The sequence below is a fragment of the Astyanax mexicanus genome, chromosome 6, assembly GCF_023375975.1.
Source record: "Astyanax mexicanus isolate ESR-SI-001 chromosome 6, AstMex3_surface, whole genome shotgun sequence".
Lineage (NCBI taxonomy): Eukaryota > Metazoa > Chordata > Actinopteri > Characiformes > Acestrorhamphidae > Astyanax > Astyanax mexicanus.
This window is the reverse complement of record NC_064413.1, coordinates 40,674,437-40,700,063: the sequence shown is the minus strand read 5'-3', so window position 1 is coordinate 40,700,063 and position 25,627 is coordinate 40,674,437. Positions and strand designations below refer to the sequence as shown.

General features: G+C 36.5%; 1 protein-coding gene across 14 annotated transcripts in view; it reads left to right on the top strand.

Annotated features, from left to right (window-relative positions):
• ptk2ab (protein tyrosine kinase 2ab) overlaps positions 1 to 25,627 on the top strand; it is a 95,494-nt gene that overhangs the window by 47,954 nt on the left and 21,913 nt on the right. For 8 of the 14 annotated variants that reach the window (XM_049480187.1, XM_049480189.1, XM_049480188.1 and 5 more), the window contains 19 exons: positions 1,549 to 1,628; positions 1,723 to 1,785; positions 3,139 to 3,193; positions 5,466 to 5,606; positions 5,950 to 6,027; positions 6,205 to 6,303; positions 7,170 to 7,287; positions 7,491 to 7,530; positions 9,410 to 9,468; positions 10,468 to 10,485; positions 12,100 to 12,156; positions 15,393 to 15,413; positions 16,188 to 16,285; positions 16,964 to 17,048; positions 18,734 to 18,834; positions 19,717 to 19,832; positions 20,082 to 20,182; positions 20,894 to 20,983; positions 22,838 to 23,042. In XM_049480187.1, coding sequence (XP_049336144.1) covers positions 1,549 to 1,628; positions 1,723 to 1,785; positions 3,139 to 3,193; positions 5,466 to 5,606; positions 5,950 to 6,027; positions 6,205 to 6,303; positions 7,170 to 7,287; positions 7,491 to 7,530; positions 9,410 to 9,468; positions 10,468 to 10,485; positions 12,100 to 12,156; positions 15,393 to 15,413; positions 16,188 to 16,285; positions 16,964 to 17,048; positions 18,734 to 18,834; positions 19,717 to 19,832; positions 20,082 to 20,182; positions 20,894 to 20,983; positions 22,838 to 23,042 — 1,625 coding nt within the window. The remainder of the gene's footprint in view (positions 1 to 1,548; positions 1,629 to 1,722; positions 1,786 to 3,138; positions 3,194 to 5,465; positions 5,607 to 5,949; positions 6,028 to 6,204; positions 6,304 to 7,169; positions 7,288 to 7,490; positions 7,531 to 9,409; positions 9,469 to 10,467; positions 10,486 to 12,099; positions 12,157 to 15,392; positions 15,414 to 16,187; positions 16,286 to 16,963; positions 17,049 to 18,733; positions 18,835 to 19,716; positions 19,833 to 20,081; positions 20,183 to 20,893; positions 20,984 to 22,837; positions 23,043 to 25,627) is intronic. The other 6 variants (XM_049480184.1, XM_049480194.1, XM_049480185.1 and 3 more) reach the window with 3 other exon arrangements.

The following is a 25,627-nucleotide window of genomic DNA, read 5'->3' as shown; positions in this document are numbered from 1 at the left end:
ATGCTGAGTAATCACATACTCTGCAGTGGAGCTGATTAGTTCTAGAAAACTCCACAACATCAGTTTCAGTTTCAGGGAATAGTCAAAATAATCAGCATATTTAGTTAATGAGCTAATTATGTTACATTTTTTACTGCTATAATTCATACGTAGTGGCAAACAACTAAAATATCTCTGGATGTGTGGATGTGCATGTACACACACGCGCGTCTGTGTATGTGTACAGGCTCACATCTGTTGTTGTGTGCTGCAGGGTGTTTGTAGTAAAGCTAAACTGGGTCAGTTAGCTTAAGTTTAGCTCATCTCTCAGAGTGGACGCCTGTAGCGCGGAGCTTACCGATGCGCTGCCAGGTTGAGTGCACCTGAAAACTAAAGGCCGTCACAGAACAGAGACAGGCTATCAGACAGGTGCCTTCTTAACGACCCACGCACCCCTCTGCCTCCTGACACCAAGCCCACTGGGTGTGAGAGACACAGCAGCTTCAGTTATCAGATCATAGGCTGGTCTCAAAAGGGAAGCTGGGTTTAGTAGTTATCCATGTTTTGTGCTGTAGGTTTGAGATGCAGTGAACAGGGAAATATTGTAAATTGTGGTATTAATTTATCTATACACTACAGGTCATGAACATTGTGTTTTCTCCATCTCTATCTCCGCCCTTACTCGTCCAGTACTATACTGTACTTTTCTGTTTACATTTAGATCCTCTGGTGATGGCGAAAAGCAGCTCTCACTAATACTAAAGACATGGTTTTATTAGTTTAAATAAAATGGAGCTTTGTGTTCAAATTCACACACTCAGCTTTCATAGTGGCAATGACATGAAGACTATTTATAATGATTACATTTTATTTATGAAGCTCTTATCCAAAGCAGATTTAGATTAAGATAAGGACTTGCTGAAGTGTAGCGTGGGGTGCTTGCATGTCTGGGGAATTAAACTTTAGTTATTCTAAAAAACTGGTACCATTTTCACATTGTTAATTTTAGAATTTATTGAAAATCCTAGGCATGAAAGATCTTAATGAAATAAGTGAAGTGTATTGGTTTTCCCATCTCAGGCATAACATTCTTATTCATGTATTTAAAATAAGATTAAATCCTTATTATCAATACATTTCCGGAGAGTTGTAACGTATTACTAAAATGCCTGCAGTTCTTCATGTGTTAAAGTTATTGACCTATTACACATACCAGTATATTTTAAATATTTTTTTTTTCATTAAGAATTTAAAAATGGTAATAAATATATATCTTTTTTCTGCATTTTGCTTGGTAGAGTTCTTGTTTAAAATAAGCAGTACAGTTTTTAGAGGTAATCAAGAAAGGTTAATAAATAAATAATAAATAAATAAAATAAATAAATATTATTTATAATACTTTATTTTTATAATACTTTATTTATATACTTACAAATCTTATCTGGTAAACACAACTAATCTTTAGAATAGAGGATCATTACATTTTTGATTAAATGTTATACAAAATTGTGTGGGCCTTGCTGTGAGTATTGTGGGGCTGTTTATTGTTATGCTTCTCTTTCTAACCAGGTGAGAAATGATTATATGATGCAAGCAGCTGATCAAGTTGATCAAGACATTGCACTTAAACTGGGTTGCCTTGAAATCAGGTGAGTGGCATAAACTTCTGCAAACAGCGACTGCATCTTGTGTGTTTAAAACTGTGGAGGAGGGAGCTGATTGATATTTGCTTTTCTTTTTCAGGAGATTTTTCAGAGAGATGCCTGGAAATGCCCTTGATAAGAAATCAAATTATGAATTACTAGAGTAAGTCAGCCTTTCGGTACTGATAATTGAGTATTCATTTCCAATCTATGATTTAATGTGCTTGTTGATGAGATTAATGTGTGGCTAATTAACCACTGGTGTGCACACTGTATATGTGTACTGCTGTACACTCCAAGAAGGTCTTAGTGAAAGGAAGCTCGAGATTGTCTCACTCTCTCCTCCGTCTTGCTGTATATGGGTCAGAATAAATTGTGCTCTCCGAAAACCTGTCTGCCCTATTTATAGTGGAGAATAATTGATCCCTGTACATCTACTGCAGTGACGTAATGTGCACACTGGAGCAGTGTTTCTGCTGCATGGAAGCCCCGGTCAGCAGCTGGCAGACCGACCAGGCTTTATTAATGGAACAGCCGAGGATTTGAAATGGTGTTCTGAGCCCAAAAACCTTCTAGTGTGTACATTCACCACACAGTCAAACATCATAGATATACTGTTTTAAACATGAACTGACTGGAAGCTGGTGGGCCACAAATCAATTAATTTTATAATAATTTTAGAGCCATGCATAATCAGTATTTGTATTGGTATTTTGCTTATTTTTATGTCTATGCTTTTTTTAATGGTTTTATAATGAACCATTTTTTGTAAAAATTAGAAAAAAAGAGAGAGATAAAAATGTGAAGAACCTATTTTTAAGAAAAAAGATTTAACCCTTAAGACTCTGTATGTAAGCCCAAACTGGATGTCATATAAAATCTGTTTCATTGACCCTAAGATACAGCCTTGTGGCACACCACAAGTTTTGCTAATCCAAACAGTTACAACATGTATTGTTCTACCAGGAGTTTCTGTTCAGGATTAAAAACTGGAGAATAAATTTTAGGGTCAAAGGATTTAAGAAGTGGGCCACATACATTTGATTTTCCCTTTACATTCATAAGGCTTACTTGTGCTTTTACCTTAATGGCATATTTCTGCTAAAATGAAGGATTTCTGCGTTATACAAAGATGGCATTTTATCTCACAGTATTTTTACTCCAATATAATTACTTTAAGTGCATTACTAATAAGCTCTATTGGTGCAAATAAGCAGTGGTGGTTCCTAGATTTGATTTTACAATCAGTTTACATATAGTTTTGTATGTTTGGAGATAAATTGAACCCAACACAGTTTTTATACTGAAAACTTGGGTTCCCATTTTAAGTAGCTTTGAATGGAAACTTTAATATGTTTGTTTAATTTAAACCTTGCTCAGTTCCATGCTGTTGAAAGTTGAATCTAGCATTACTTTACTAGCTTCTGAAGCTCACTAAAACACAGAATGTAAAAAACAATTTTTACAGCTTCTTCTTCGTTCTGCTAATCATCTCCTCTATCTGCTTCTTTTCCAGGAAAGATGTCGGCCTGAGGAGGTTCTTCCCCAAGAGTTTGCTGGACTCGGTCAAGGTGAGGCCAGCAGATGTAGGGCTTGGCCATGTGCCCACGGCTCTGCATCCACACTGAACTAATCTGGACATAGTAACAGCCTCACTCTATTCCACAAAGACAGAACTCTGCTTGATCTGTCTCTGCTCCAGTGTTCTGTTTTTGAAGGCAAGTGTTGAGTAGTTTTATTCTGGTTTGAGATAAGGTAAGGATGCTATTGTCCATATAAAATCATTACCTGCTTGGCTGCCTCAGCTTTTGTATGCCCTGGAGAGCGAGTGGCCCAGTTCTGCCTTCCTGTCTTTTCCTGCTATTGAGGATCCAGTGCTAATATATTAGAGTGTGCCAGAGAGCCCGTTTCCTTTACTTTTTCTCTCAGCTTCCCCACTCGTCTCAATCCTCAGTGTGCTGGAACATACTGTTCATACGGTGGTGCAGCAGCTGCTGCCCTAGATCCCTAAATTAGGGAAGGTTTTGCCTGGCATATTGTTGAGTTGCTGCTGCTTTTTGAAATATCTCTGCCGGGGATTTCAGCTTCTCAGGTGATGGGTAAATAAAGTAAATAAAAACATTAGAACAGATCTTCTTGGTGTGGATTTTGGTGCTTGTCCCTTAATCACATATCAAATGCCATGATTTGCCATGTGGTCTAGACTTCTACCAACTTTATTAAAAATAAAAATTTCTATAGTAGATAGTAGAGTTTGTGAAAAAAACACCAGTTTTTAAATCGAGATGTGGGTGTGAATTACCTTTAAATCAGTGTATTACATTTACACTGACTTATTTTGAAAAAAAACATTTTTTTACATACAAATATGGTTAATCTTTGGTAATATATACTCATCAAAATGTGTTCTCTTTTACTGTTTTTACTATTAATTATTACATGACATTAGCGAGCTGCTAGGCAGCAGCAGAATCACATTCATATTGTTTGCACCTATTGTCCCATTGTCTTTCTTATTTCACATCAATTATTGTTATGTTTTATTACCTTACACACAATATAACAATCCTAAACAGTTCCTCACAAAGAGTAAATAAAATTTTCTGTTGCTGTTTCTCTATTGAACAGAATATCATGGATCATTATATTTTTCCAGTCCCATTATATTAGCTTACAGATTGTCCATTTGAGTGACTTATGAAATGTAATGCTTCACATAAAAAAAGCATAATTTATGGTTTTAAAAAGTGCATTTATGTAAACTCAAGTCAGAGCTGAAAGCAGGTGTAGGTGTTGCACTAGTCTAAACCATTCTAAACTCCCCTTCCCTTACATTAGCATATGCACATGTGTTTGCCACTCTGGCATGTCAACATGCAAGTGTGTGTGTTGGCTTGGTTTTGCATTACTACAAAGGGAAGTCTGTAGCTTTGTAGTTCTCTTTCCCTCTGGCCTCAGCTCTGCTGCACTCTCTGATAATCACTGTCACCTTACCCCACCTTAACACTGCCCTCAGTTACCCATGCTCTTCACTCCTTCATCAGGATGACTGACCAATAGAATCCTTTGAAGTGTAAATTCTAGACCTGATAATATTCATGCTATTTTTAACTATTTTATATATAACAATCTTTTATATACAGATTGAATGTTTAAATAACGGTTTACAGTTTACTATTTACTATTTGATGTAGTTAAACATTTTACAGATGAATTAGTGGGATCTGAGAAAATTCAATATTTAAGTAGCTATTTGTTTTCATTTTTGCTCTGAATAATTTTATAATGTATACAAATACCATTAATACATTCATACAATAAGTGGTAATTTCACGTGGCTGCTCTTCAGGTTTTTAGCTTTTGTTGTGCTATTAGTTTGATCAAAATAGGCTTAGATCCAAATCTCTGTAAATCAGCTTTTTGACTATGTCCATTGAGAAAAGTGCTTTACAATTGACCTGCAACTGATGTGTTGACCTGCACATAAATGTGTTGCCGTGCTCATTTAACCACTTGTCTCCTCAAGAAATCAATTTCTATATTATTTTCTAGTTTACTTGTTGTGTTTACCTATTCCTTAGATTGCCTAATCAGTGCTTTAAATCAGGGATTTTTTTACAGTCAAGGAAACATTCTTACTTACTGTATTTATGTTGGTATATATTATTATAATGTATTTATTATTATATTGGATACAATAGCTGTTCTGTCAGTGCAACACACTAAAGCAAATACTGTCAAAAAGACAAACTTTTTCTGCTTGTGGTTTATAAGTATATAATTTCTGCAAATTGAGATTCACTCACTGAATGTGACCAAATGTGATCTGATATGTTTTTGCAGGCTAAATCATTACGGAAGTCTATCCAGCAGACCTTTAAGCAGTTTGCCAACCTCAACGATGAGCAGAGCATTCTTAAGTTCTTTGAAGTCCTATCACCAGTTTGCAGATTTGATAAAGAATACTTCAAATGTGCTCTTGGGGTAAGTTTAGACTTTTTCTGTTGGAGGTTTAAGGATTGAGTCTTGTTGGTCCGTTTATTTTCAGTTATTGTAAAAATAAAGACTGAATTATAGTATTTTAGTCACTGAACTGACAGATGTGCAAATTTAAGTAGTGATTTGTGGTCTGTGATGACCTCTACAGGCTGAAAAAATAATTGTTAATGGGAGATGTTATGACAAATATTCTCAGACACCAGACTTGATGTGTGATCATTATTAGAATTGTTTGTATTAGTATTAAGTTAAATAAAGACGGTTAAAGACAGAACATTGCAGTAGTCTGAAATACATGACTAAGCACCTGCTGCTGTGTGTGTTACAGTCTAGCTGGGTAATAGCAGTGGAGCTGGCTATTGGTCCTGAGGAGGGAATCAGCTACCTTACAGACAAAGGCTCGGCTGTGAGTATCACTTCACTCAGACACATGACTGAATGTGTGAAGGGTTGACTGCATGAAATAAATGAGCTCATATTGCAGCAGGACTGTGCTCACAGTGCTCACAGTGCTCACAGGCTCATTGCACTGTGTTTATTTTAGGGAATAACTGAGTTTGTTCTTTTGTTTGTGTTTGTGCAGCCGACGCACCTGGCCAACTTTACCCAGGTGCAGAGCATCCATTTTGAGGAACAGGAGAAGAAGGGCATGCTACAGCTGGATGTAGCTGGAGCAGCAGAGGTACTGTTTAATCTCATACACCTGCATAGATATTTGTATTTACAGTTTAACACTTTAGTGTCATTTTCAGCTTGACCTAAATTAATTAAGCAAGCTTAAGACACCAGTCATGCATTAGCTGATTAACCATATATTGGAGGGAATGGTGAATGTGTATTATTTTTTTATATTCATTTATTTATTAAATTATTTTGCCAAAGAATCACTATAAAGAATAACAAAGGATGGGGGATACACTTCTGAGTCACTGTTTTGCATCCGCAACATGTGCTTGAATGCAGATACAGTACAAATACAATTTACTTGTGTATATCACACAAAACCTTAAATCTTTTTTTTTAATAACAAAAATATGCAGAGCTTTCAGACCTCAAATAATGCAGAGAAAACAAGTTCATATACAGAAAGATTTAAGAGTTCAGAAATCAAGATTTGGTGGAATAACCCTGGTTTTTAATCACAGTTTTCTTGCATCTTGGCATGTTCTCCTCCACCAGTCTTACACACTGCTTTTTGATAACTTATGCCACTCCTGGTGCAAAAATTCAAGCAGCTTGGTTTGATGGCTGTGATCATCCATCTCTTGATTATGTTCCAGAGGTTTCAATTTAGTAATATTTAAAGAAACACGTCATTTTTAAGTGGCCTCTTTTTTCCAGAGCTGTAGTATAATATAGTTTTAATATAATATAAAATAATTAAGAAGGTTTTTTTTTAAACTTTCTTTCAAAGTTTTTCATAACTCCCAACAGTATGTATGGTTTGCTGTGCTGTGCTGTGCTGTGCTGTGCTGTGCTGTGCTGTGCTGTGCATGTGTGTATATGCACATACTGCTGATTGAAACTCTCTGTATGTACACACTGCAGCCTCTAACAGTGAAGACTCCATGTCTGAGCACGGCGGAGAACATGGCTGACCTGATTGATGGATACTGCCGGCTTGTTAACGGAACCTCCTTGTCCTTCATCGTCCGCGTGCAGAAAGGTACACACCACAGAACTATATCCTGCTTCCTGTGTGCTCTCACGTTAACCACCTCTTCATAGCAGGGTCTGGATGGTAGTTTTGCCTGATGGTGGCTGGATTATATCAGCTGAATCAGTCTACAGTGCCACTCTTGATTAATGCATGCTGAGCTTGTCCATTACACAATCAGCTTAAAGTAAGTTATATCTTGTCTCCAACAGAGGGAGAGAGAGCGTTGCCATCAATACCAAAAGCTCCAAAGTAAGTGACCTTTACTTCAGCAACCTTTTTTAGCTGATATTTGCACTTTAAAGGGCACATATTTTTCATTTTCATGTATTTTTTTCCTATTTTAAAACTGCTCTTTATCTGCTCTAATCTTTAGCATTAAATAGTCTGTTGAGTCTGTTGTTTGGTTAAATGACCAGTATGAAAATTCTGATCCATTAAAAAAGTAATGTGGGCAGAAACACACTGCCTATAAATTTAGCTTGAATGGGCAGGACCAAACTGCTTTCAGCTAAACAGCTGGTTTACATTTAAATGCACACTTTTGCATAATTCTAAAGAGGCTACTTTATTTTTGTTCTATTTATTTGTGGACCATATGGACTGTTTTTTTGTGTACATACTAAATCAAACTCTTATATAAATAACAACAACAGATTAATTCGTTTTAATTCACTATTAGTTTTTTTTTGTTTTTATAGCTGTAAACACCCTCTATATAGCAAAGTCGGGTTATATCCATCATTTGGGATTAAATGTTGAATAGCAGATAGGCAGTATGCCAGGACTTTGATGTGGACGCAGGATGCAGTGACCTGTGTTAGTACAGACAGAGGGAAGGACATTGCAACCTTCCTTAATCCAGTCAATAATTGGTGTACCTGCAAGGACTGTAAATGAAATGCTTTACTGGCAGAATTAAACACTTGGCAAATCGCAAAGAAATGATGACTGGTAATTTTATATTACTTTTCATATTTAACTTAAATGTAATTTTTGACCTGATTGTTTGTGTAAAAAAGGAGCTGTATAAATTAATTTGATTGACTATTATTATTAAAATATAAAAAAGAAAATAGTCCCCAACTCTACAAAAAGTTCTGGATGGAGCACCATCATTACAGAGAACACATTTCTGCTTCTCCACAGCTCAGTACTGGGGGGGCTTTATATCCCTCTATTCCATGTCTGGCATGGTGCTAATAATAGATTCCTCTTTATTTGTTATTTATCACTCTATTTCTATTGGCAGTATGTCTCACTGAGGGTGGATTTTTTTTTTCTGGACCTGGACTACCCACCTCTGTGTGTAACCATAGATTTACATAAAATCTCCGGAGATTTTTCGTTTTAAGGAGACTCTAAGACTAGATCAGTGGCTGAACTGCACTTAGCAGGACATTACACATGTTGTAAAGTAACATATGACATTGCACAAACTTATATTAGTGTAAAAATGTCTTTATTTTATAAAACTGGTGTCTGTCTAGCTGCCTCGCAGTGCTATTAGTCAATCAGAGGCGATATGTTTGCATGTATGAATATTCATGAGCAAGAGCCGAAATCCTATAGTTTCTCCCTGTTCACTCCTCCTCCTAAAGTACTAAAGTGGCGTTATACTGGATCACCTAAGCACTTTTTTTTTCTTCCTCAAAAATAAACAAACAGCTCACAGAGCAGTCATTCATAATAGAGACCACAACTAGACATTTTAAAATGAATTAAAAAAACAATGGAGTGAGACCTTTTAAAGCTGAATTCATTCGTTAGAAGAGGTTTGCACAAACATTTTTATTAGGACATTAAAGGATAGTATTTTGTTTTGATCCTTTATCTTTCTTCATGCTGTTTTGAAGGGATTTCTTTTTTTGTTAATCTCCGCCAGTCTGTGGTCTACTTGCCCGAATCATGAGGAATTTCTCAGTTTGCTTCAATGACAGGTTCTGTCCTGATGTCACAGTCCCATCCCCCCTCTTTATCCCCCTCTCAGACCAGTGGAGCAGCCAGCCGTCCAGCAGCGTGTGCACTGAGCATAGCGCTCTAGCTGTTCTAGCTTGAGGAACGAGACAGTGTGTTGTGTGTGTGATTTAATAATGTATAGTATTCACCTGCTCCAACCTCTGATCCACAGAGCCTCCAATCATGAGAAACGGCTACAGGGGGTCAGGGCCAGAGCCATCTCCATCTCAGGTAAGACAAAACACGTTCTAGATTCTTGTCTTTCTAGAGGCTTTCCTAGAGGCTTTCTTTTAAATGGGAATGCAATGAAAATCAGAATTGGCCCAGTACAGCCCGTCCCTGTTTTAGTGCATATAAGTGAAAGGAACAGTGAAACATGGAAAAAAGGCTATTAACTATAAAAACACAGAATTGTTAATGTTATAGATTATTTAATCTTATTATTGTAATATAATTCACAGCATGTTTGAAAACTTGGAATTTCAATGGCTAAACCAGAAGGTCATGGTTTATAAATGCTTAATATGTCTATTTTATCATATTGTGATAAATGTTCTTCTTAAAGCATATCGTGGAAATTGTCAAATTCAAAAAACGTTTTCATTTTAAATTCCATTATGGAAAGTCGTATTTAACTGGTTGAAGTGTAGGATGTTTTGAATAAAAAAAAATCACTGTATTTAAATAACTATTTTTTTAATTATTATAATTTTTTATTACCTTTGTCTGCATTCCAAAATATAATAATAAATCTTGTGTATCGTGAAAATGTATTTATTAATTGTAATAAATTGTGTTTACAATATCGCCCAGCCCTAATTAACAGTCCCAAAAAGGGGCTGTTGGGGAATTTTTTTAAAAATCTTCTGATTATGCATTTTCAGACAAACAGCTTCAGTGGTGCTTAAAAACACTTTAGAATATTGGATAATGTATGTTAGTTTACCAAGTTACCAGGGTTCATTTTATCTACTTTTAGAAGAAAAATATTTTTAGTGTGAGAATTATGTTTTATGTCATATTTATGCACAAATATAGAAAATTCTAAGAGGTTCCTAGACTTTCAAGCACCGCTGTACTCCAGTCAGCTCTCCCACAACATGCACTCTAAAGTAGCCACTTTGAACTTGCTCGTTCTTGCACTGTTGCTTTTATCATGGCTGTAGATATGAGTATAATCTGTTTCTCTCTCTCTCACTCTAATCTTTTGCATGCTGCTTGGATCTGCAGATGAGATTAGTGGGGATGGTAAAGTCATGCTCTTCTACCTCATATGCCCAAATTCAGCCAGACTTTTAGTCAGCAAGACATCTGCACTAGATCTGTGTAAAAAAAGAACTGATGGGTTCAATTCTTATTTATGATGTGATAGAACATAATATATTTCATAATATATATATATATATATAAAAGTATGTCAATGCTAACAAAACATATTTTTAAATTTTGTTAAAGTGAAATTTCGAGGGCCCAAGAATCTTGTGTAAAACATAAAATATAGCATATTCAGAATACTTAGCCAAAATGGTATTAAATATATAAAGTGAGTAAGAGTACAGTATTTAATGAATGACTCGCAACTTTACGCAATATAGAAGTGTTGCTAAGGTTGTCAATGGATAAACATGTCAGATCTTGAGATTATTCAGTTTATTATCTTTTTATTACTAATTAGATTTTTAATTCTTAGAAACATGTAAACAGTAAACTATTTTTTTAAAGGTATAAATTTAACAAAAAATGATTCTCTATTCTCTCTAACTGACTCTCTCTATTCTATACACACACAATTAATAAATTAAGGGGCTGTCCACATTTATACATGTAGATGTATATACTGTAGATACACTGTGTCCTTATTGTATCCTTTTCGCAGCCCTTCTTTAAATGGGTCATCAGTAGCATTGTTAGCATAAGTTTGATAATGTAGTTTTAATGTTGGTATGTTGAACCACCCTGATAATAATAATCTGCTGTGGGACTTGGAGTCTTTTCTCTGCTTAGATTAGCCACACTGTGCTTGTTACAGATCCTTATCTGTTAAAAGCAGATGTTGCTTTCTTTCCTTGGTATCCACCCTAATATTTGGCTGCTCTCCTGAGCCCTGGATAGTTTGATAAAATGTTTTGTGTGTGTGTGTGTGTGTGTGTGTGTGTGTGTGTGTGTGTGTCTGTGTATTATATATATTTTTTATCATGTTTGCTGACACAAAGTCAGTGAATGCAGTCTCATAAACAGTGTTTTTATTTTTGCAACCATATTCAGGCTTTATGTCAGGGTGCAGCAGAGCAGAGAGAGATTCCCCTCCTACACTTGAATTCTTCTCTCTGCTGCTCTCACTTTCTTGGCAGCGAAACACTGGAACTTTTTCCTTAAAAGCAGACTAGAGAGAGACACAATGAGTGTTGATCTACCCATGACTTCATCTGCTTTTTCCAAAGCTGTGGAGAAAAAAAAAAGAGCCAGGCTCATCCTGCTCATCCCCCCAGTATAGACACACTAAATCTCTCTCTCTCTCTCTCTCTCTCTCTCTCTCTCTCTCTCTCCTTTGCTCTTTCTTGCTCTGTCACTCTTTTAAATACCACAGCTGTGCAGATCCTATTAGGCTGCCAAACCTGCTAAACATTTAGCTTGGCTGGAAGAGAATAAGACGGAGGCAGTCCTTATCCTAGCACTGAGGTGTTGTTGGTAGAGCAGTGATAGAAGGAGTCTACATGTGGAGAGCGTTTATGGAGGATTGTCTCTTTTAGCGCTGCTGTAGATTCCAAAAACACTGACCTTGCAGGGAGCTGGTTTGATGTTTCTACAAGTTGCTCTGGTCCTGCTTTGGCTTCATCCTGCCTTCTTCTTCCTATCCTACAGAGACGGACGACTATGCAGAGATCATAGATGAAGAGGACGCATACACCATGCCCTCCAGTAAGTACAATAAAGAGCTTTTACACTTGTGTCTGTGTACTGATCCAGTTATTGCAGTTGTTAAAGAAAGAAAGATAGATGCAGCTTTTGTTTTCAAACTCATTGTCAAAAAAAAATTGCAAAAATAGTTGCACCCAGAAGGAAGTGTCTTTTCAGAAAGAAATAAAATTTACTAGGTTACTAGGAACAGTAAACTAGAAAAAAATGTATTGAGCTGAACATACAGAAGTAGGTGGAATATGCTGGAATAGAGTTGTAGAGGTTCCTAATGGTGCATGATCCCATGCAGCTTTAATATTCCTGCAGTTCTTGCAGATTTAAGGGTAATAGTGAAATGCTAATAGTGTGTCCAAAAGCCTACTACAAATTTTCATCTGCGATTGGGAAGACAGCCGTATGTGGACAAGCATTGTTATGTTGGAATAGCATATCAGGACTTTATTACTGTTAAATTGAACCGTCAATAAAAGTGAAATGACTAATGAAAACCAAATGTGATTTGGGATCACATAGTATTGCACCCCACACCATGGGACACCTTTGGAATCCCTTCTGGATTCTTTGATCGCCTTTACCAAAACAAAAGCATGACTCATCACTGGAGATGCACTGGAGATGCACTGCAATTCTGAGTCACTCCATGGCAACTACCCACCAAGTTGTATTCCTGTCAGTTGATTTCTTCTGGGTGCACCTATTTTTTGACAATGAGTGTATTTTCATAAAAGACTTCTAAAAAGTAGAACCAGCTCAGGAACCAGTCAGAGGTGTTGCGGCTGTGCTGTGGTTAAGACCTCATCTGCACCAACTTTTCTCACCTTGCTGAGTTGCCGGAAGATGTTCCTGAAGCTTTTGATCATAGCTCATGCACACAGCACTAACCTAGTTTCTAGTGCTTTATGTGCTCCACTTTCTGTCCACTGTTTGTTTTTGCTGAGCTAGTCTCTTCAGCCCTGGGCTTTTCTGGCTGTTTCTTTCTATAAATGTTCACCTGTTTCAGACTAGTGTCCTTAAGTCATGTTTCTAGGTCTAAATTGTAGGTCAGAGACACCCACATCACTTTAAATGGTAAAATTAAAATCTAAAATTCCAACAGAGAACCAGTCGCTGTTGTATATTACATGTTTTAGCCCTGTAACTTCCTATTGCTAATTCAACTGCCAAAAACTAATCTGCACTGTTGTAAGAATTTGAATGATCTGAATTTCTGCATTAAATAGATGTAATAAAATATGTTCTGACCTTTATCCAAATTTAATGTACAGTGCATCTGGAAAGTATTCACAGCGCTTCACTTTGTCCACATTTTGTTACGTTACAGCCTTATTTCAAATTGTATTAAATTAATCTCTTTCCTCAAAAATCTACACAAAATACCCCATTATGATCATGTGAAAAAAGTTTTCTTGAGAGTTTTAAAAATTTATTAAAATTAAAAAAATAAGAAATCATATTAACATAAGTATTCACAGCCTTTGCTTAATACTTTGTAGAACCACCCTTAGCAGCAACTACAGCCTCAAGTATTTTTGAATATGATGCCACAAGCTTGGCACACCTCTCTTTAGGCAATTTTGCCCATTCTTCTTTGCAGTACCTCTGAAGCTCCATCAGGTTGGATGGGAGATTTTCAGATCTCTCCAGAGATGTTCAATCGGATTCAAGCAGGTGTGTGCCTTTCCAAGTCATGTCCAGTCAACTGGATTTACCACAGGTGGACTCCATTTAAGCTGTAGAAAAATCTCAAGGATGATCAGTGGAAACTCAATTTGGAGCTCAATTTCAAACTTCATGGCGAAGGCTGTGAATACTTACGTAAATGTGATTTCTTATTTTTTTATTTTTAATACATTTTCAGAACTCTCAAGAAAACTTTTTTACATGGTCATAATGGGGTATTTTGTGTAGATTTTTGAGGAAAGAGATCAATATAATACAAGTTGGAATAAAGCTGTAACGTAACAAAATGTGGAAAAAGTGAAGCGCTGCGAATACTTTCCGGATGCACTGTATGAAGACATTAACTAAAAACGACACAATGGCAATGTGTATTGTCATCTTTATTGAGCAAATTGAAAAAAGGTTGCCACATTTTGTACATGAATCTTGATCCAAAACTGAACAAAAGAGTAGCTGTTTGTTCTTCCTATTCGATCAAGACACAGACACTATGTTCTAAGGATCTCACAATCAGCTTAAATCAGCTGGAGATTGAGAATTGGCCATAGGTATCTGGTGGTTAATGTATCAGAGCTGGGGATCTGGCGCTTCTCTCTGTGCATTAATGCTGCATTGGTGGCAGTTTGAAAGAGGCCATGTCTAGCTTCACATGTATTAAAGGAGGCATACATGTGTCCTTACCTTCCTATAGATGAAAGCATTGTTTGAGGTGGTAGGAGTCCTAGTGAGTGGGTGGTTTAATTGACTAAGTTAAATTGGGGAGAAAATGTGAAAAAAATTGTTTACATGTGCTTACAGGCAGTTTTGCTTGACTGCCTACTGCTAATTGCCTATAGTACTCTGATATGTTATTCTAAAATATATACTTTTATATGGTTAAGTCATGAGCTATTTGGTGTTGATGATAGTGTATTTAGGATCTTTGCTATTTTGAAGGATGTTACATAAGTTTAAATGCACTATCCACTCTGAATCAAAGACTCTTAGCACTGCATAGCGTAGCCTCTTTAGCTGTCACTTTTTCCGCTTGTTTAGGATTTCACTGTGTCCTTGTGCTGACTGTTAGCGGACACTCACTCTTGGGGAGAGCATTTATGGTGCCAGATTTCTTCCATTTGTAAACTATCTGCCTGACTTTGGGCTAATGCAATCTAGAAGTCTTTTGTATCTCTTTCTATACTTTCTTTTTCAGAACTTTGAAGCTGTAAAAGCTCTAAAAGCTGTAAAAAACATAACCAAAACTCCTCTTTATATAAATTACCCTATATATATATATTTTTTTTCAGTACTTGTCTTCAGTCAAATTCCAAAGCCATTCATGCAGAAATTCAGATTATTTGCAAATATCTCACAAACAGTGCTATCTGGCCATGTGGCCGGCCGTATCTTCTATATTCTGTCAATGTGACCAAAAACACCTCACTCTTTTGAACCCTAATCCACATTATCATTATACAGAACATTACTGTCTAAGGGCTTAGCCATTAATGATGACCATGACGTTCTTCAGTGTTATATATCCAATTTTGTCTCCTCTCATATTAATCGCACTACAGAGTACTATGGACTAGATGAAGGTAAAGGTCTTTCTCCTGCTTTTTCCATTCTTTTGCTTGAGCTTGTGCAATGCTGAACCTCTATTATCTTGTTTGTGTGTGTGTGGTGAGAGTGTGTGTGTGTGTGTGTGTGTGTGTGTGTGTGCGCGCTTTTCCTTTGCCTCTCAGTTTGTGATTGTGTTTTTTCTGTAATCAAGAGTTATTTCTTATTTCTCGTGAACATACAAAAGTGTACATGGTGGCTGTTCTGGCCAATTAGAAGGAACAATTAGTTCTACAGAGTGTTTCGGTTGCTGTTCTTGTTCAGTCCTTTTTGTAATATCTCTTGGTTTTGGCTGATGGGCTGTTTTTCCTTACAGCTAACTCAACACCTGTTATTGTGGAGTGAACTGTTTTATCCTGATTTTACTGCATGTTTAAACTGCTTTTGTGTATGATAGGTACTGAATTGTACTGAAATATAGTGATTGCATTACATTAATTAAGCCTGTAGAGCTTCTGTTTTAAAGTTATTATCCAAGGTCTAGTGCTTTTGTAATTAACTGCCTCAACATTAGCCCCAAGTGTCGTCTAGAAGGTAATGTTATTGAATTTTTTTTGGTCAATATCGATCTCATGTAGGAGTAAGTGTACTAATATAGAGTCAGATACTATCATTTGTTTTCTAATCATTATGGTAAGAGTGGTCAAACTGACCCTTGATTCCTGGACTTCAAATGTGTGGCCCTCCAAGATGTATTTTTTTTTATTAAAATGTTTTTGTCCTAATAATTTTGATGTGGTTTGTCCTCTCAGCCAGGGACTATGAGATCCAGAGAGAGAGGATTGAGCTGGGCCGCTGTATAGGAGAAGGCCAGTTTGGAGATGTCCATCAGGGTCTCTACATTTGTCCGGTACTCTGCTTCCTGTCACTCTGATTTGAGAAAAATTGCAGACAAGCAATATTTTGGGAAGATTTTTTATGTATTTATTAAAAACCAGAAAGGCAGAGGTTTAAGTGATGCTTGAGTAAAATATTTATATTTTATTAACAATAATGTGTTTGTAATAATGTATTTAAATGTTGTGTAATGTAAATCCACAATAAAGTAAAGGTTTTCAATGTGAACATTGAAAAAAAAGTGCAAGCATCAGCAGATACTGTATAAACTCTGTCCATATGTTGGTTTACGTCCCTTTTAATGAATGCATTAAGCTACTTCAAGTTGCACCCATTGCTGACACAGATGTGCAAATACACACTCACTGTTGGTCTGCTCCCTGTTGAGAAGTATTGTCAAGAAAATATGTCTCTCTGGAACAGATAAACATGAATCTTTTGGTACTATGCCAAATACATGGAACTGTGGTGCAGTGAAACTCTGTTCTCATTATGTTGTGTTTTATGGTAAAACTGTCTTTGCATAATTGTATCAATAGTTTAATTTAGGCTTAAATAGTTTGAAAGTTCGAAAAATGTTTTAAAAATGTTGAACAAACAAATTTAGTGTATATATTAACATTTATCACTGCTCATCATTTGCATGGATTTTGATAAATAATCAGATGTTTTTGTTGTTGTTGATCTGTAGGAGAGCCCTCCCCTCTCTGTTGCCATAAAGACCTGTAAGAACAGCACATCAGATAGTGTGCGGGAGAAATTCCTCCAGGAAGCCTGTGAGTACCTAGCATTATAAATGCAGTATACTGTTGTATAATTTAATACATATAATTCAGTAATATCTCTTTACATGCATTTACATTTACATTAATGACATTTAGCAGACCTTCATATCCAGAGAAACTTACTGAAGTAGTTAGTCATTCACTCAGAGCATATAAAGCTAGTGTACAGAGACTCTAAATGCAAGATCATTTAAAGCTCTGATAGTACCAGAAATGAGCCACATAATAACCCCTTTGCTAGTGAAGCACAATTCCTACAATCTAGAGAATCTAGAGAAAAATAATGATATTGATTCAGGTAGCACAACTTCAATATTAACTTTTCTTTATGTTAGACTTTTTTGTAAATTGCTTGAACATTTCGATTGGCTTGGTTTGCTTAAAGAGACATAAACCCTAAACCATTTTTTTTCCATTAACAGCTGAAATGTGTTCCTTTGACGTGATGAAACATATCAGTTTTTGCTTAAAATGTTATAAACATTTCCTAACCTTTAAAAGCTTTCATTGTGATAATTTCTGCCTCTGCGGCACCCTGTTAGGTTTAACTGTGCTTCTATAAGTGAGGATAATGTGTCACAATATGCAGCTCAGTCAATCAATAATCCCCCCCCCCCCCCCCAAGCACACACACACAAATTTGGTGGGTTGCGTATATTGTTTTGTTGATTTAAGAAACACTGTACAGAGCGAAAATGTTGAGAGCAGTTACATTGAACAAACCTACCAGAGCACTCTGATTTAAAAAAAAAAAAGTATTTATTAGATGTTGCAGGCCTGGCTGTGCCAGGGCAGTGATATCGTTAATTAAAATATTTTGTCCCCACCCAACTCGGGAATACTACTGCTTTTAATTTAACTGCTACTTTAACAGACTTCAGTTTTCATTCTGCAGTGACTGTAAAGGTTTACTTGTTTAAACAGATGAGTTGTTGAAGGACATGCTGGTGCCTGTTCTTTATCCAGTGATTAATAGTTTGTATCCATGATACTGTCAATGGTTAAAAGTCTCTGGCATGGCCTGAACCATAAGAAACAGCCCTCTGTGTGTGTGTGTGTGTGTGTGTGTGTGTGTGCTCTCACTCATTCAGCAAGTGTTTGCATCAGGTTTCCATCACAGTAAGACATCAGTATGTAACTGAGTGAAGTAGAAGAACAGAGATAAGTGTAAACATTGTAGGAGAGCAGCTGTTGGACTGTCTGTAAGAGTCCTTACATAGACTCCTCAGGCCTTGTGTAAACTCTGCAGACAGTACCCATGTGTGTTAGATGTGTGTGTGAGTGTGGAGGTCTGTTTTGTGTCTCTAAGAACAAAGCTTTTTTTTATATGCTTTTTTATCTGGGTGTGGTTGTGAGTGTAGGAGTGTTGGAGGTTTTAATTTCTGAGTCTGGCGTCAGTTAGTGTTTTCTGCTTGTGCTTGTCTTTCACTAGCAGAGTGGGTGGTGTGTATGCTTATATCTGATAATTAAAAGCTAGAAGTGAAGTCATGACTCACACTTTAATGCTGTTTATTATGGAGTCTCATCTGATTCTCATACACAGGCTTTCATTCGTAGGCTAATATTCTTGTTCATATAATTAAGTCACAAATTGTGTTTGTATGGCTGCTACGATATTTAGAGTCTCTCGCTATCTGTCTCTCTCTCTCTCTTTTATCTTTCACACTCTTACGCAGTAACCATGCGGCAGTTTGATCACCCACACATTGTGAAGTTGATTGGTGTCATCACAGAAAATCCTGTTTGGATCATTATGGAGCTGTGCACTCTGGGAGAGGTGAGCTATTTTCAGATTGTATTATATCATTATTGTCATCAGTGTTTCCTCAGGCTCTTTTCAGCACTATTAGCATGCCCACATTCCCACAGACACGATTTCTATGTAAATAGTAAAAAAAAAAAAAAAAAAAGTGTGTACATGAAAATATATATTTTTAACTTGTGTAACGCAAATACGTAAAGGGATATTTTTTTTACATTTAGTCCTAATATAATGCATTTTGCCAAACATCATAGCAGGTTATCATACAGTATTATAAATCACATCACAGTCATATTTATGTATTTTTATAGCACTTTTTGCAACTCATGTTATAAAGCAGCTTTACTGAAATGTGGTAGCAAGACAGATAATAGAGAACCGGCCAAAATCTAGAACATACAACAACATAAAACACAGAACTGCTAGCGAGCAACGTAGGCAAGGAAAAGTCCCTCAGAGCTGGGGGTGGAGGAAACCTTCGGAGAAACCAAGGCTCACATGTACCTTGTAATATTACATTACATTTCATTTTGGCAGACTGCCTTTCTTGATCCCTTTCTCACACACATGTACTATCAAGGCTAACTTATAAGGGCGGGACCCATCCTCCTCTGGTCATACAACTTAAAAATGAATGTTAGTCATTATACATCCACAAATGAATAATATATTCATGTGAATATACACACCTAGTTAGAGTTTATTGTCATTTTTTATGTCCTTTAATGTCCTTTAGATTTTAGTAAGAGAATCAGTTTTATAAGTTAAAGTTTATATAAAAAATTGAAGAATTGAAGAAAATTAGATTTTTTTTCTGTTAAATTAGCAGAACATTTAAAATTTGACTTCCTTTCATATGCAGTGATGTTTTATCACATTTTTCACTTATTATTCCAGTTGCGGTCGTTCCTGCAAGTGCGGAAGTACGGCTTAGATTTAGCTTCATTGATCCTGTTCTCCTATCAGCTCAGCACAGCACTCGCCTACCTGGAGAGCAAACGCTTTGTGCACAGGTGAGTATATCCCTCGCATAGAAATCAGCTAGACCTGAACTTGTTTTCTCTACTTGTTTATTCTGTTGGACTCTGCCTGTCTGCTGTCTTCTAGTTAAGATTTGGCTCATGTCTCATCGCATTTCTTCTTTTTCACTATTGGTGTACTTTTTGTCATATAGCCTGTTCAAGACTGTAAAAACCTCTTATACTGTAAAAGTAGCACGCTTTGATTTCATCTTCTGTTATGTTATTTGCTGTGTTCTGCAGGGATATAGCTGCTAGGAACGTGCTGGTGTCGTCTATAGACTGTGTGAAACTGGGCGACTTTGGCCTTTCCAGATACATGGAGGACAGCTCCTATTATAAAGGTCTTACCTTAATAATTCAGTCAGAGTGCTGCTATTAGGGATTTATATAACATATACTGATGATGGTCTGCTAAAGATCAAAGTGAAGTGAGAAAAAAAAATCACTCACCTTACTCTCTATTTTACTCATTCACTACCACCTTCACTCATCCTCACTCCTTACTCACCCTCACGGTAACTTAATTAATTACTCTCACTCTTTTACCCCCATTCTTGCTTTCTTTTTTCTTTCATTCACTTTCCTCACTGCCTTTCTTGATCCTTTCTCATGCATTCACTCACTGCCACCTTATTTGTCTACTCTCTCAATTGCTCTCTCTCTTGATTCCCTCCCTCACTCACTCACTCCTTTTCTCACTCACTCACTTTTCCCGTCACTCCCTCACACACATTCATTTTTGGGGTTCTCCACAAGAGGGTGCTGTTAGTATTGAAATAGCCTTCAGTGCTTTGCATGGATGACAATGCATGGCTTTCTTTTTTGTATTTAAATATTATTATATATATTGTTATCGGCTATTAACTGTTTTTTTTTCCAGTTTGACATGGTCATAGGCCATTTTTTAGATTTGATACAACATTTACAGTAGCTGTTCCACTATCTGTTTCATACAGTCCTACTTATTATACATTTTAAACATGAGTTCACACTTTCTGTTTAAGTGTAAGTGACCTGATCCTACCCTCCTCTTTCTTTCAATCTCTCTCCAGCCTCTAAAGGGAAACTGCCCATTAAATGGATGGCGCCAGAGTCCATTAACTTCAGGCGCTTTACCTCATCCAGTGATGTGTGGATGTTTGGTAAGTGTGTGTGGTTTTGGGGTTGTCTAAAGAAGGGTATCTTATTGTGAAGCCCTGAGTTTTTCCTCTCTTTAGAAATGGAACTTGTGGAATTTCTGCGTTGTGTTTGTGCATGTGCGCGAGTGTGTGCTCTCATCACTGTGCGTGTCTGTGTTTGGCGTGGTTCCATAGATCCGCTGCACTGCAGACATTTGACACTGTGCGAATTTCCTCGTCTCTCATTCAGCTCACAATGGTGCACATCATCTCTTCCAGTCAGTCTGTGTCATAAGAGCTTATCAGTACATGAGCAGTGTGCAGCTGTTTCCTAGACCACCACGACTTTATCTTCAACAGGAATACACGCAGGCCCAGGGGTACATGCAGTGATGCTGGGGGTACATCACAAAATCCTCTTCATTTTATATTGTTACATTGACAGGCGGCGCTGAGGACACCACTATCTCTGAACTCCACTTAATAACTCATTCAAAATAGCCTTAGTGAAGTAACTACCAGCAGCATCACTACAAGCATCTCTGAGTTTCATCAAAAGTCATGTTCAGATTTATAGAAAATGTCAGCACTGACTAGCATGACAGTAAAAATATGTAGTGAATTATTCACCATTCACAGTGTACTCATGCTGACGTACATATTTTGCAATTATTATGAGTGAATAATTTTACATAGCTGAAAGTGTTACACATACATATTGTCTATATAACATTTAAAGACATGTGAAAGCAGTTCCTCTTAATAAACCAGACTCATGTGTGATGCAGTGACAACAAACAAGACAAGCAGTAAATATGGCTGGTAATATTTATTTGAAATTAATAATAAAGAGTAAATAATTAAGACTAGGGATTTTTCTGTATTATAAATTCTGTACTATAGTTAAGGTTCAGTCTGGAATAGAACTGTCATGATAACCAATAATGGTGAATGATATATTGTGTCAGAAGTAAACAATATAATTGTGTATAAAAATATTTCACGCTTTTGTTTAATGATAAAATAACATAAGAATAATTAATGAACAGTAAGCATTTATTAGTTTTGAAGTGTAGGCATTGGAACTAGAAAATAAAAATGTTCAAATCTTCTAAATAAATAAAAAAAAAACAAATTGAGATCACTGTTATTAAACAAACTGGCTCATCCAAATAGTTTCACTTAGTTGATCAAGTGAAACAAGTATGAATCCTCAACAGTTAACACGTTTAACTGTGCACATTTCCTCCTGAAGACTGTATAAAAAGTCAAATTTGCACATTTTCTATGCTTTATTTTCACACACATATATATTTATATATTATATATAAATATAAATTCAAGTAATAAAAAGAAAACATGCTCTAAATATGTCTTTCCAGTAGAGTAATTATATGTGGTGAATACATGTATGTTTTCAGTTGGAGAATCTCTCTTCTATAGAGATGCTGATGGGTGTTTAAACAAAGTAAACAAAGACTGCTTAGTACTTCTCATCTAGTCTGCTGTCTTCACATCACAAATAAGTCTTATATTTAAAATGTGCCAAAAAATACACACTTTTTAGTTGTTTTTGAATGCATCAATAGCAAATATGCGAATTTGTTTGGATGATTTGATTTTCTTTTTATTGGCGGACTAATGGAAACAGAAAAATATCTGTTATATAACAGTTTTGTAGTTTTAGAATTGGTCTAGTGGTTTTGATTATTATGGATTTTCTTTCCAGTACTGTCTGAGGTTTATGGTATATCACTTCAGTGTACTGAACTCTCATTATTCATATATCCCAAAATAAATATATCATCCTATAGTAGTGTACCTTTAAGAGGGATTGTTTTAAATAAATGTCTTTTTTTGTTTGTTTTGTGTTTGCAGGTGTGTGTATGTGGGAGATTCTGATGTATGGAGTGAAACCCTTTCAAGGTGTGAAAAACAATGATGTCATTGGCCGTATTGAGAACGGCGAGCGGCTGGCCATGCCTCCAAATTGCCCTCCAACCCTGTACAGCCTGATGACCAAGTGCTGGGCGTATGACCCCAGCAAGCGACCCTGCTTTAATGAACTCAAAGCACAGCTCAGGTCAGTACATAATGAATTACTTGCACAGAATGAGTCAGTTTGGTGTGTGCTAGTTTCGTCTGCGGATTTAGACGTTTGTTTTGTCTGCCTGGATACGCCTATCTCTGTGTGTGCTGGAACTGATGCACCATAGAGCACTGAAAAACATTAAAAAAAAAATACAATTTGAGGACTTTTTTTGGCCATTTGTGTCCTCAGACTACCTTTTAACAAATTCCTATCCTATATATATAAATATAGTCAACAAATCTTATTTAGGGTTGCAAAAAGGGCAGATCACCTAGCTATATCTGACTTTACACGAGGAAGCATGTCGGGGAAGTTCCCTCTCAAGCCCTGACTAACTCCTTGCAGGTCTGTGTCACTTCCTCTCTGTCAGTGCAAAAGAATAGACATCACACCCTGAGCCACATCCCCACAGCCTCTCTGCTTCTGCTTCTTATTCATTTACTGGCTCCCATATGCACACACCCTTTTTCTCACACAGGCATAGAACTGAAAGGTAGACGCTGCAGGCTATAACAAATGCTACAGACATCACTAATGATGCAAGAGTAAAGTCAGCTGAGCATTCTCGTTCATGTACACACACGTACCCAGTGCCAGTAATAGCTGAGAAATCTGCTTCCAGAGGGAATGTGTAAACGTTGTGACGTAAAACTCCCAGGAAACTGATAATAGACTGATGAGTTCTTCATATAATTCTTTGGTAACTATTTGAAAATGAAAACGAAAAGAAATGTAAAGTCTCTTTGTTGAGTCAGTAGTTGTTTTTTCACAGTAGGCCCCAAAGTTGAACCATAACTTAGGCTTCGCCCATCAATTCAGGCCAAAAATGCAATTTTTCATTTTGTTTTGCCATCCCCCAATGGACCCCTTTATCTGCCGCTCGAGAACCAGGGCTGGAGACCACAGTGTGAATATATAATAGCACTATACTGAGGGTTTAAAGGGTTGTTTGTTTGTTTATTTGTTTGTTGGGGACATTACACATTAAAGCAGCAATCTCTGAGATGTTTTCTTTAACTTAAAAAAGGAACAAAATGAACAAAACAGTATACTCAGATATACTAAAATTTCACACAGCAATTTATTTATATGTAACCTGCATAATTTATTTATATATATATAGATAATTCATATATAACACTCATCCACATACTCTGTGCACTCACAAATCCCCAAAACTGGCAGACTGTCGCTTTAAACAACATGTCAGTTGCCATATCAAAATAAATGTGCCTTGTGCCAAATGAGTTAGCTAATCATTTTTTTTACTGTAGTCTCTAGGTAAGTTATGGCTGACTAATGGCTCAATGTCAGCAGCTCAGTAAGCACAAAAAGTATGATTATTATTACCAGTGTTCTCTCTTAACTGTTAAGTAATGGGTTTTTAGTAATAGGCAGCTCTAACTGAGAGGGCTGTTTGCCCAAACTTACTACATTTATATTGTACTGTATATCTGGTCTCCTCGAGTGTTTGTTCTTGTTGTTTTGCCACTAATTATAATTCTGTAGTATGAACCAACTCAGTAGAGAGAGAGCAAGCCCATGTGTTTAAAAAAAAAAAAAACATGTATCTGCAAACTCTTTTATAGTGATATGAAAACAATTTGGGCACGCCTGATCATTTTAATGATATTCCTTAATAAATCATCGGTTGTTCGGATAAGCAATTTCAGTTAAATATATCATATAGCAGAAGAACACAGTGATATTTAAGAAGTGAAATGAAGTTTATAGGATTTACAGAAAGTGGGCAATAATTCATTAAACAAAATTAGGCAATGAACAACCAATGAAAATCATTAAAATTATCAGGGGTGCCCAGACTTTTTTTTTTATTATTTTTTTTTTTATGTTTGTTGTATATAGGGTTAATCGTGTCTCTTCCAGGTAATGACATTGCCACCAGTCTTATTCACAGACAGTGATGTGTTTAGAGCTTTCAGACAGACCAGAGTGATACATTTTAGACAAAACTCTTCCCACACATTGTAGCTGGAAACATGATTGATTCATTACAGTGCCATTACATCATCATATTGTTGCCTAATCTGACCTTCCATTCAACCAGTGAAGTCAACAAATGGCAGCAATGTTTAACTGTGTTTGCCAGAATAGGAAATTTACTGTTTAGCATTCCAGAAATGTAACCCTTTTGAAATCAAAAGTATTATGAAATGAGATCAGTACTGACTTCAGTCATTAGGCGTTTTCTGAAGGTTTTGAAGGCCCTGAGTGTTCCCCACTGCTGTACATGCTTTAAACCGTACCATTAGTGTCTTCCTGCATAAGGCTTGAAGCATTTCAGGAATTTATGGGATCATTTAAACCATTATGTAAGTAAACTAGGCATTGTTTTAAGGCTGCGTTACTTGGACCCCTTTAAGGTGTAATAAATTTGTGATGGTGCATATTTGAAACAGGGCAGCTGTCATTATAAGCTGTAACTCTAAATGCTGTATAGCTGAGCAGCAGGAAAAAATTACAGCCAGACGAGTTCTCATTGTACAGCACGCTCTCTCGCTCTTGCTCTCTGACTTACTCTATTGCACATCAGTCATTCTCTAGGTTTTCCTACT